The sequence below is a fragment of the Theropithecus gelada genome, chromosome 12 (assembly GCF_003255815.1).
Source record: "Theropithecus gelada isolate Dixy chromosome 12, Tgel_1.0, whole genome shotgun sequence".
NCBI classification, from domain to species: domain Eukaryota; kingdom Metazoa; phylum Chordata; class Mammalia; order Primates; family Cercopithecidae; genus Theropithecus; species Theropithecus gelada.
The window spans coordinates 30,930,151-30,942,711 of NC_037680.1; the positions used below are offsets into that span (position 1 = coordinate 30,930,151).

The 12,561-nt window shown below is 39.2% G+C and overlaps 1 protein-coding gene across 3 annotated transcripts in view; it reads right to left on the reverse strand.

Annotated features, from left to right (window-relative positions):
• The window catches only part of ARL5A (ADP ribosylation factor like GTPase 5A), a 31,754-nt gene that overhangs the window by 13,358 nt on the left and 5,835 nt on the right, over window positions 1–12,561 (reverse strand). For 2 of the 3 annotated variants that reach the window (XM_025404756.1, XM_025404757.1), the window contains exons 2-4: window positions 4,889–4,949; window positions 3,922–4,069; window positions 2,113–2,196 (exon numbers count right to left, since the gene is read on the reverse strand). In XM_025404756.1, coding sequence (XP_025260541.1) covers window positions 2,113–2,196; window positions 3,922–4,069; window positions 4,889–4,949 — 293 coding nt within the window. The remainder of the gene's footprint in view (window positions 1–2,112; window positions 2,197–3,921; window positions 4,070–4,888; window positions 4,950–12,561) is intronic. The other variant, XM_025404758.1, reaches the window with a different exon arrangement.

A 12,561-nucleotide genomic window follows, 5' to 3' on the forward strand; every position in this document is an offset into this window, starting at 1 on the left:
CTGTAAACCTCCACGAGGTTTAAACACAGCTGCCGGAATTAAGAGTCCAAAATAGGAAAAGGTGCATCTTAGTGGTCATAAGGAAATGACGAACCTCAACTTACAAAACTACTTTACTAGGTTTGGTTCCCTAAAGCCCTGAAAGGTTGCCTGAAATACACAAAATTCTTTTTTTTTTAAATTTATTTATTATTATTATACTTTTAAGTTCTAGGGTACATGTGCATAATGTGCAGGTTTGTTACATATGTATACTTGTGCCATGTTGGTGTGCTGCACCCATCAACTCGTCAGCACCCATCAACTCGTCATTTACATCAGGTATAACTCCCAATGCAATCCCTCCCCCCTCCCCACTCCCCATGATAGGCACCGGTGTGTGATGTTCCCCTTCCTGAGTCCAAGTGATCTCATTGTTCAGTTCCCACCTATGAAAGAGATCATGCAGTGTTTGGTTTTCTGTTCTTGTGATAGTTTGCTAAGAACGATGGTTTCCAGCTGCATCCATGTCCCTACAAAGGACACAAACTCATCCTTTTTTATGGCGCACAGTATTCCATGGTGTATATATGCCACATTTTCTTAATCCAATCTGTCACTGATGGACATTTGGGTTGATTCCAAGTCTTTGCTATTGTGAATAGTGCCGCAATAAACATACGTGTGCATGTGTCTTTATAGCACCATGATTTATAATCCTTTGGGTATATACCCAGTAATGGGATGGCTGGGTCATATGGTACATCTAGTTCTAGATCCTTGAGGAATCGCCATACTGTTTTCCACAATGGTTGAACTAGTTTACAATCCTACCAACAGTGTAAAAGTGTTCCTATTTCTCCACATCCTCTCCAGCACCTGTTGTTTCCTGACTTTTGAATGATCGCCATTCTAACTGGTGTGAGATGGTATCTCATTGTGGTTTTGATTTGCATTTCTCTGATGGCCAGTGATGATGAGCATTTTTTCATGGAAATACACAAAATTCTTAAAGCAAATCTCAAAAGCAGATCATCAAATCAATAATAAAATTAACATAAAACTTCACTACAAAGATACTCGTTTTCCTAAGCTTTGCAAAAAATTCCACTGAAATAAAAAAACTCTACATATCTAAATATTTTTTCTATTCCTATCTATAAATGAGTTGAGAAAGTAGCTTCTGCAATATCCAAAAATACGCAATTTTACTAAATACTATATAAACACTATAATATTATAGTTATGAAGTTGACTATATTATTGTTTTTTAAACTTACATTATTGTAATATTTTTCTATTTAAAAAACTTAATTTTTAAATCTATTTTTATTTCTACTTATTTATTTTTAATTTAATTATATTTTTTGAGACAGGGTCTCACTCTGTCATTCAGGCTGGAGTGCACTGGCAAGAACAGCTCACTGTAGCCTTGACCTCCTGGGCTCAAGCAATCCACTTGCTTCAGTCTCTCAAGTAGCTGGGACTACAGGTGCATGCCACCACACCTGGCTAATTTTGTTTATTTTTCGTAGAGATGGGGTCTTGCCATGTTGTTCAGCTGGTCTTGAACTCCTGGGTTCAAGTGATCCTCCCACCTCCGTCTCCTAAAGTGCTGTGATTACAGGAGTGAGCCACTGTGCCCGGCCGGTATTTTTCAAGGACTAAGAAAATGTGGCTAGTCATCTAGTTTTGTTTAGTCAAAGGGACAGTATTAGAGAAATCTAACAGCAATTACATTTAAATATTAGTCTGCTGAGTAACAATCAAGAATTGCTAAGCATACAGGTACTTTAAAATCTCATTTCCAATGATAATCCTCTGTATAATTAATCTATTCAAAATGCAAAATGAAAGCCACTTATAGCACTTACTTTTGCCCAGGAAAATTGTGAAACCAAATGTATCTAGGATAACTGAAATAAAGTTCTGCAACTTACTTCATAATCTTTCTGCTGCTTCCAGATACATTCCAAATTGGGAGATGTCAAAATAATCAAGCAGGCGTGGCCAGCAAATAACTAATTATTTTTAAAAATTTAAAATTGATAGCACCCTCATGAGAAACTAGAAAACAAAATAGCGATTCACATACCCTTCCCCATATCTAATGTAAAAAGACTACTTACTTACCTCATGCGCTAACATTTTATAGAGCTCTTCTCTAGTTACAGAAATCCTCTCTCTGTCTGTACTGTCCACAACAACTATTACAAACTAAAATAATTACAAAAAAATTATTAGTGATTACATAATTTGGTATCTGTAAAATTTATGTGTTTATTTGATATACAGGCTATTAATATCAAGAAATTGGAATCTTATGGTATTGTTGGAAAATCAGAGCTACCTATACATTGTGAAGCCAAAAGGTCTGATCGATTTTAATATATTTACTAATTTTTGGAGAAAAGAGAATATGATACTAACATTCCAACTAATATATATAACGCATGTCTGTTTTCAGTATCTTGAATGCTAATGGGCCTATATCCATCTATTTGCACTACAAATCAGTAAGAAAAACATACAATATGATCCTGAATTTATTACTTCCAGGTAGATATTATTTGTTAATATCAATCTGAAATCCTAAAAGGGCATGGGTATGGGAGTAAAGTAATGTGACAGTTAAAGAAATCAATTTAAAAAAAAAAATCAACCAACTGCAAGAATAAATCTCTATCTAAAAACAAGCTCTCTTCCTTACATAAGTATCACCTGCTACCTGCAAGCACAACCCCTTCATGAACTGATGAGACTGGGATCAGAAGGTGCAATGAAAGACTTGTGATTGCTGTGCAGGACTGAGCTCCATCGCACTGCTTCCTCAACTCTGTGAGCACCCAAAAGCAACAGATCAGCAGGAACAGATGGAGATTTAACTTACTCACTTTATGATAGCATTTACGATGCCCAAGTTGGTTCTGACCGCCTATGAGTAACATGCACTATTTATTTTTTGGACCTAGATCTTAATTTTTAAATAAACTCTTACGATTTTCTGGATCTTTTCTATTCTTCAGACTTCATCAACCAAAAGGCAGATGTATGAGAGAACTGCGACTTTACCTCCCCTCTCACTTGACAGCTTACTGATAGGTGACTTTATCACTGTAAGGCCCATTTTATTCCAAGGTATTTTAAGAAAGCTGTTAATTTTCAGAGTGTTGGCATGAATTTGAAACCTATAGCATTATGTATACAGTAGCATATATACCTTTATAATCACACATAACTTCCCTTATAAAAAAAAAAGATTAAATGCCTAATGTAGTGTTGGGAAATCAGGTTGTTAGATACACTTAATGGTTTCTTAATGACTTAAAAGTCAGCTTTCCATACATATAAACCAGCTTTATTAACTTATAATGAATACTACGAAAACAATTGTCAGTCTTTTAATTCACAGGTCTATGCAATGAAGCACTTAAATGTCAAAGGTCTGAAATTTCCTTTGGAAAATAATGTGTGAACTAAAAGACATGATTACGTCTAAAATGCCTTATAATGAAAAGAAAAACAATTATTTAATGTGCAATTGTGTTTTGTAAAAGAAAATAGTAAAACTGGCTAGGACTCAAATCACCAAAACCCTCTCATTTGGTGAGCTAAACTCAGTCAAACATAAATAGAGAGAAATGAAATTATAAACTATGAGATGGAAGTCATTTGAAACAAAAAAAAAACTACTAAAGACAAGTTCTGGGATCAATACACAATCAAAACATAATTAACCACCAATTCTCCCTATAGAGGTTCAATGATAGTGGACATATTGAACAATGACCCTGGAATAGGAAATCAAAGATTTTACTCTGCTTAAACTCTCTCTATATTAACATACTGTGATATTTCAAAAAGATTAACTATAAGGGCTCAAATCTAGATGTTTTCCAAGCATTCTGTTTTCCAAGCATTAAATATTATAAGAAACATTACCTCTGTGTTAGTATAGTAAGTGTTCCAGGAAGAACGAAGAGATTCTTGGCCACCAATATCCCACATTAGGAAACGTGTATTATTAATCACTATCTCTTCTACATTACTTCCTATTGTAGGAGATGTATGTACAACTTCATTCATAGAACTGGGGGAAAAAGTTTATATATATTTTACAATTAGCACGGAAGCTAACTTGCTTGAACAATTTTTTAATCAAGGACAAATCAGCATAAACTTTTATAATTTATACCTAAATATCTTTTTCCCACTAGTTTACAACATGAGTGAGGGTTTAAACAGGGCTAGAACTAGGTCTTAGGCTATCTGGCATATACTAGATCATTCCAGGAAACTGTAAAAACAAATATTTTTCTACTTTCTTTTTTCAAATGTTACCCAGGCCGGAGTGCAGTGGCATGATCATACATAATCAGCGGCATGAGGTTCACTGCAGCCTTGACCTCCTCAATAGGATCAAGCAATCTTCCCACCTCAGTCTCCTGAGTAGCTGGAACTACAGGTGTGCACCACTACATCCAGCTAATTTTAAAATATATGTGTATATATATATATATATCTTATAAAGAGATGGCGTACCACTACGTGGCCCAAGCAGTTTCTCAAAGTCCTGGCTTTAAGCAATCCTCCCACCTCTGCCACCCAAAGTGTTGGGATAAAGATGTGAGCCACTGCACCCAGCCATATTTTTCTACTTTCTACAAACAAAAGAGTTTTAGTACAAAACAAGCGGACGGCTCAATGCCAACTATATGCTCAATATCATACAAATTTTTTGCTTTCTACAAAGTATTGCTGAGATTTGGCTCCAGGTTTATAGTCAACCTGCTTTCTTACAGGGTAACTTAGGTTTCATGTAATTTCTTACTGCATTCATTGATCGAATATCACCCAGGCCAAAAAAGTAACTAGAAATAAAATAATTTTTAAGACAGTTAATACTTACAATTGGTAAAGAATGGTAGTTTTCCCTGCATTATCCAGCCCAACAATGATAACTTTGTGCTCTGAAATAGAGAAAACACCAGTGATTTTTCCTTCAAAAAAGGAGAAAAAAGATTAATTCGATTATAGACAAAAATAAATTCTGTATTTCACCCTTCTATCTATGGCATAATTCAGTGCATGGCACTTTATACTTTCTTGGAAGTCAAAAGAACATCCTAGCAAGACCACCAGAAGTGTGCCATTATACTCACCTTCCCCATTGCCATTATTCTAGAGACAACTCTCATCTTTCCAACCTCCTCTCTAGAAAGTCACAGCACTACATTTCCTCTACTCCTAGGCAAGCCTACTCTCAGTAAAGTAAACCAAATATAATCACAACGATCTACAAATGACTTAAAGTACAAATGTTTCACAATGGATTACGTCAATGAGGTTCTAACAGGAAATTCAGGCATCAACTGGGTACGTGTATGTGGAGTGGAATGAGTGGGAAGGAAAAAAGGACCATTTTTTAAATGGGTAATTGTAATTTATGAGTACCTTAAAACCACAGGGCCACTGTAACATGAAAAACAAATCTAAGAACCTATGGCTATGGTGGCAGTGACTCCCTCCCCCCGTTTGGCTTCTGTGGCACCACTTTCTCCAAGTTTTCTTCCTGTCTCTAGTCATTCATTTTTTTTCAATGACTCCTCTTCCTTGGGTCTTCTTTCAAACATTCACGTTCCCCAGATGTTTTCTTGCACCCTCTTCACATTTCAGCCAGGCACTTGTAAGACCCATCTATTTCCAGGCCGTCTGAAAGCAATCCGCAAAGACAGCACAGCATGTGGAAGAAACTAGTGTCCAAGATGGCCTCTGGATAGTCATGCCATTATGTAGCCGCCTCCTCTTGAATCTGGGCTGGCCCTGTGACTTACTTTTAACCCACAGATGCAGCAGAAATGACCAGGCATGATTTCTGAGCCTAAATCATCAGAAACATTGCAGTTGCTGCCTGGCCGTCTTGGACAAGTCCTCCTGCGGTAAGTCAGATACCATATAGCAAGTCCAAGACTGCTGTGCCTTTTAATGAGTAAGCCCAAGTTGATCATGTGGTGAGACCCTGTTGAAAGGGATGACCAGTCAGTCCCTATCTCTTCCAGCCATTCTAGTTGAGATGACAGACAGACAAGTAAAGAAGCCATCTTGGCTATGCAGCCTGGTTGAACCTACAGAGTATTCTAATTTTAGCTGCTATCTGACTGCAACCAAAGGAGACTCCCCAAGGTAGAACTTCCTAGCTGAGCTCAGCCGACTCATAAGAAACATGAAAAATTATAAATCATTGCTTTAAGTCATAAAATTAGAGTGGCTTACTACATAGAAACAGATAATTGAAGGAAATATTAATGGTATTATAAGACCTTGAGCAAATGACTTTTATTATTTCTCTGACCTTAAGTTTCTTCATTGTAAGATAGGGGAAATACTACCTATCACTCAGGGTTGTTTAACAATTAAAATAGCACACAGCAGTGCCTAGCACTGAAGAGGAGAGAGTTCTTAACCTGTTTTACTAGCCCAGGAAAAGATAAAAATTTACTAGAAACTGTACTTCAAATTTTGAATTTTGATCTTTTCCAAGGCTAGTGATATCCAGTACGACACTCTCAAGACACTGGGCAGTAGCAGCGAGCTGCAGCTCCCAGTCAGCCATGCAATAACAAGGGTAAACAACCAGTACTGCATAATAGTATATACTGTGCTATCAGACGGTTTTGCCCAACTGGAGGCTAACGTCAGTGTGTTGAGCACATTTAAGGCAGGCTAGGCTAAGCTATGATGTTCAGTAGGTTAGATGTAATAAATGTGTTTTGACTTCAGTTACTTTCAACTTACAACAAGTTTACTGACACATAACTACATCATAAGTTGAAGGGCATCTATAAACTAAAGTTCAAGTCATTCTCCCTACATAAGCTGCACATATGTTCACAGCAAACATTTCTCTACAGCTACTCGTGGTATCACCAAATGCTGGAATTATCCTAATTATCCATTTAGGGAATTAGACCAATCCTTTAAAGTCTAGCTTTCCATGTAGAATCAATTTCTCCTGCTTTCCCACACTACCTCTAATCTACCACTTATCCTAATTATTTACATGTGCACTAATCTCAGTTTAAGAAGGCATCTTCAACCATATAGAATACATATTAATCATCTTTACATTTCTAGTGACAACAACTATTCCTGGCATAAAGAAGGTACTCAATAAATGTTGAATTAATATTCATTCTATAAGTAATAAATGTTGAGGATTATAACACCTCAGAGTAAGATCTTTATAATTCAAATGGTAGATGTTTTCCAAATAGTTGCCACTTACCAGAGGAAATTCCTAATGATCTATAGGCACCTGCTATTATACAAAAATAGGAAGATCAAGTAAATAAAACATTTTAATACAATCCACTAGGGTCCTTAAATGACATGACCACCTGCCCCTTTTGTGAGTTATTAAGAATCATTTTAAAGACCTAGGGCCCAGGCCGGATTGGTGGCTCATGCCTGTAATCCCAGCACTTTGGGAGGCTGAGGTGTCGGGTGGATCACCTGAGGTCAGGAGTTCACAACCAACATGACCAACATGGTGAAACTCCATCTCTACTAAAAATACAAAATTAGCGGGGCGTGGTGGCACATACCTATAATCCCAGCTACTTGGGAGGCAGAGGCAGGAGAATCCCTTGAACCCAGGAGGCAGAGGTTGCACTAAGCCAAGATCATGCCATTACACTCCAGCCTGGGCAACAAGAGCGAAACTCCGTCTACGGCCCTTAGTCTCCCAGATCCACAAACAATTCTGCTACTATCCCAGAATAGACAGGACTCAGAGAGGGCAATTCATGGAAATGACTAAGACATAAATAAGGACAGCGAATGAGTAACATACAATAAGACCAAATGTTTAAAAATGAGAGACAAGTGCAGTCTATCCCTGAGGAAATGTTACATGGTGGCTGAATTAAAATCAGATGATTACTTGGGGAGCATGGAATCCCAACCCAAGGAGTGTTACAGGCTGCAATGACTGATGTGAATCCTTTTTTTTTTTTTTTTTTTTGAGACAAGGTCTCACTCTTGTTGTCCACGCTGGATTGCAGTATCACAATCATGGCTCACTGTTGCCTCAACCTCCCGGGCTCAAGCGATCCACCCACCTCAGCCTCCTGAGTAGCTGGGATCACAGGTGTACACCACCATGCCTGGATATTTTGTTTCTTTTGTAGAGATGGGGTGTCCCTATGTTGCCCAGGTCGGTCTCAAACTCCTGGGCTCAAGCGATCCTCCCACCCCAGCCTCAAAAAGTGCTAGGATTACAGGTGTGAGCCCCTGTACCTGGTCTGAATTCATCTTTAGGGCAAGGCCACGTCTGCATGAGGGCCAGGTAATCGAGTTGTTGAGAAAAGGTACCTTTGCACCTACAAAGTTTTTAAATAGCATGGCAATTCTGCCTAACTCCATGTTTCTATGTCCCAAAATTAAGCATTCCCTTTCTGATGACATAACTCCTCTACAGTTTTATTAATACAAGCACTCATAAACATTTTTAATACAACTAGAATTCATTATCAAGCTATACTCTGATCTCTGACTTGGGTAAAAGTTTTTAGCTTCCCAGGTGAATACTGATTTTTAACCATAGCATTCTCAAAACGTCAGATTTTTTTTTTTTTTTTGAGACGGAGTCTCGCTCTGTCGCCCAGGCTGGAGTGCAGTGGCCGGATCTCAGCTCACTGCAAGCTCTGCCTCCAGGGTTTACGCCATTCTCCCGCCTCAGCCTCCCGAGTAGCTGGGACTACAGGCGTCCACCACCTCGCCCGGCTAGTTTTTTGTATTTTTTAGTAGAGACGGGGTTTCACCGTGTTAGCCAGGATGGTCTCGATCTCCTGACCTCGTGATCCGCCCGTCTCAGCCTCCCAAAGTGCTGGGATTACAGGCTTGAGCCACCGCGCCCGGCCAAAATGTCAGCTTATTTTTAAGTTCCAGGAATATATCCCACCCCGCCTCCTCTCCATTCCCCCAATGTATTAGCTACAGGCCAGAATTTAGATGGGCTTGTCAATACTCAGGAAGAAAATACAATTACTCCGACAAATAAAAGAAATGGTACCCTAAAAATAGTACAAAATTAGCAGGAAAAGTCCAAAAGGAAACAAAAATATAAGCAAGAATCTATAATATATAACAATAAAGAATGAGTAAAAAATGTGTATATGTATAAATAAGGTACACAGAGACCATGAAGTAAAAAACAGTACTCTCTTAGTTTCTTACAAGGTCCTTAATCAGTTAAGGTTAAACCCTTATTCCAACCACGTTACCATTTTTTCAAAATAGTTTGCTACGCTTCTTTCATAACTGCTTTCAGAGCCTGAGGTACACCATTTTGAATACTGTCACCTAATGGTGGCAAATCTTTTAAACTCTGAAGATGAACTTGACTTTAAAGTGGGAGACGAGCCACCTGATATCATCTTGGTCATAAGTTAAAAGGCATCTAAAATGAGTGCTATCTTTTTGTTGTTAAGTGAAATATGAAGAATTATTTAAAATTTTGTTTCCAAAGAACTTCTAAAAGGAGTTTCAAAAGATACATTGAATAACAGTAGGACATATCAGTGAAAAAACTATATAGCCTCCTAAAATGAGAGCTTTAAAGTAAAACCTCATCTGGCTTTAGTACAGGTATTTTTTAAAGTGGTCTCCTTACTTCAGCCATGTCCCTAGGACTTGGTTATTATGTCCTAATTCCAAACCTCGTGCTTTCTAACAGTTCTGTTAGGAAAAACTAGCTTGGCGAAAACTACTAAAAGAAAAAAAAAGAGACTCTTAGGCTGGGCATGGTGGCTCACACCTGTAATCCCAGCACTCTGGGAGGCCAAGGCAGGTGGACCACAAGGTCAGGAGTTCAAGACCAGACTGGCCAAGGTGGTGAAACCCCATCTCCACTAAAAATACAAAAAAATGAGCCAGGCCTGGTGGCGCGTGCCTATAGTCCCAGCTACTCGGAAGGCTGAGGCAGAAGAATCACTTGAACCCAGGAGGCAGAGGTAAGATTCTTTATCATACCTGGCCACTAGCTGAACATGATCACCAAGGTAAAATTGCTCTGAACAAAACCATGTGCAACAACACAGAGACAAGCCTAAGATAAAGCAGATGGCAGAAATTACTCATTCCAGAATTTCATCTTATAACACAAGTTAGTTGCCTACTGAGGAAAGGAAAAGGTTAACTGTTTCAAGATGCATCATCTTTTACACCCACTGTATGGAATGAACTAGAGAATCAATAAGCTGAAATTAGATAACCTATCCTGTGGTGGATTAGGATTTAAACTGCTTCAAATCTTTCTTTAACAGTGCCTAGAAATAAAGAAAGCACACTGGAGAGAGAAGGTATAGTAGATGATATAGGGTAGGAATCCACATGTCTCGGCCAGGCGCGGTGGCTCACACCTGTAATCCCAGCACTTTGGGAGGCTGAGGCGGGTGGATCACTTGAGGTCAGGAGTCCAAGACCAGCTTGGCCAACATGGCAAAACCCCGTCTCTACTAAAAATACAAAAATTAGCTGGGTGTGGTGGCACACACTTGTGGTCCCAGCTACTTGGGAGGCTGAGGCATGAGAATCAGTTGAACTTGGGAGGCGGAGGTTGCAGTGAGCCGAGATTGTGTCACTGCACTTCAGCCTGGGCGACAGAGTGAGACCCTGTCTCCAAAATAAATAAATAGACAGAATCCACATGTCTGGCACGGTGGAAAATGTTAATAGAGAAAAGCACGTCGGAGCCGGTGATAGAAAGAAAGAAATGAAGCGGCTAGCCGTGGAATTTGGGCAGGGAAAGAAATCCAGTCCTGCCCTACAAAGTTAGAAATGGCTGGAAGTCCTAGTAGGTGAAAGGTTAGGTTACTGTTACAGTAGAGCAGGAAAGATGAAAGGTAAAATGGCTATGAACAAGAGGAGGGAAACTGACCAAGGTCTGAAGCTTTGGAGGACCCATAACCTTCTGTCTGCACCTGAAAGTGAGTAAGTAAACTGAGGTAATATCGTTAGATAAACATGATGAAAAAGGATGAGTGTGACAAAGAAAGTTAAGCCTTAGCCCAAATCTTCCCCTAACTCTTCTTGACCTACTTCCTAAAATTTAGAAAAGCTGCTCTACTCGGTCTCTAGAACGTGTCATAAACTTTCCGATCATTTAATTTTGCTCACGCCATTTCTCCACACTGCAGACCTTACTCTTCTGCTTAATTTTACAAACTCAATGAATTCCTATATACTTACAAATGCATAAATATGCAACCATGCCCCCAAACTCTTAAGACCTAAGCAGATTTCTAAAGTCAATCAAGGGAAACCAAACTAATATATTTGAACATACCATATTCTTAACAAATGGTTAAAATACTTGAAAAAGGAAGAAAGAAACTCCAATCAAACATAAACAGAACCTGGAAAATATCCCAAAAAACCACATGTAGTCTGAGATCTCTGGAGGGCATTCCAATGAAGAATCCATGATTCAGAGGATCTTTACCTCCTTATTCCACCCAAACACCTACAAACGACATTCATTGCCAAGTTCTAGTTGCTCTCTCCCAAGACATAGCTCTATCTGAATTATTTTTGTGTGTGTTTTTACAATAAAGCACCAATGACCTTTTTTTTTTTTTTTGAGGCGCAGTCTCGCTCTGTTGCCCAGGCTAGAGGGCAGTGGTGTGATCTTGGCTCAATGAAACCTCCACCTCCTGGGTTCAAACAATTCTCCTCCTGCCTCAGTCTCTCAAGCAGCTGGGACTACAGGCAGGTGCCACCATGCCCGGCTAATTTTTTTGTATATATTTATTTGAGACTGAGTCTCGCCCTGTTGCCCAGGCTAGAGTGCAATGGCATGATCTCAGCTCACTGCAACCTCTGCCTCCCAGGTTCAAGGGATTCTCCTGCCTCAGCCTCCCGAGTAGCTGGGCCTACAGGCACACACCACCACACCCAGCTAATTTTGCATTTTTAGTAGAGACGGGGTTTCACCATATTGGCCAGGCTGGTCTCAAACTCCTGACCTCATGATCCACCTGCCTTGGCCTCCCAAAGTGCTGGGATTACAGGTGTAAGCCACCTGTACATGAATCATCAGAAGTTTACCGTACCTGGCCTAATTTTTGTATTTTTAGTAGAGACGGGGGTTTTGCCATGTTGGCCAAGCTGGTCTAGAACTCCTGACCTCAGGTGATCCATCTGCCTTGGCCACCCAAAGTGCTGGGATTACAGGCACGATCTACTGTGTCCCAGCCACCAATGACCATTTTTAATAGCTTCCTAAATCTAAGACATAGCATGTAGGTCACAATGAGAACTATAAACTTAAGATCAAACTCTGCAATGGGCTCAAAGACAAACATGTCAACTCAATGATAGGGTCAGATTAGTCACAAAGTTTTTAATACTAGATCAACTTTCTTTGAACATCTTTACTCTCACCACCACAGCCTGTTCCTTTCATTAGCAAGAAGGAAAAGCATCTATACAAAATGTAAATTTGTAGCCAAAAAGTGCTATAATGCACTTCAAAATAAAGACCCCATAGAATCCCAATATGCCTACTATGAGAATGTTATT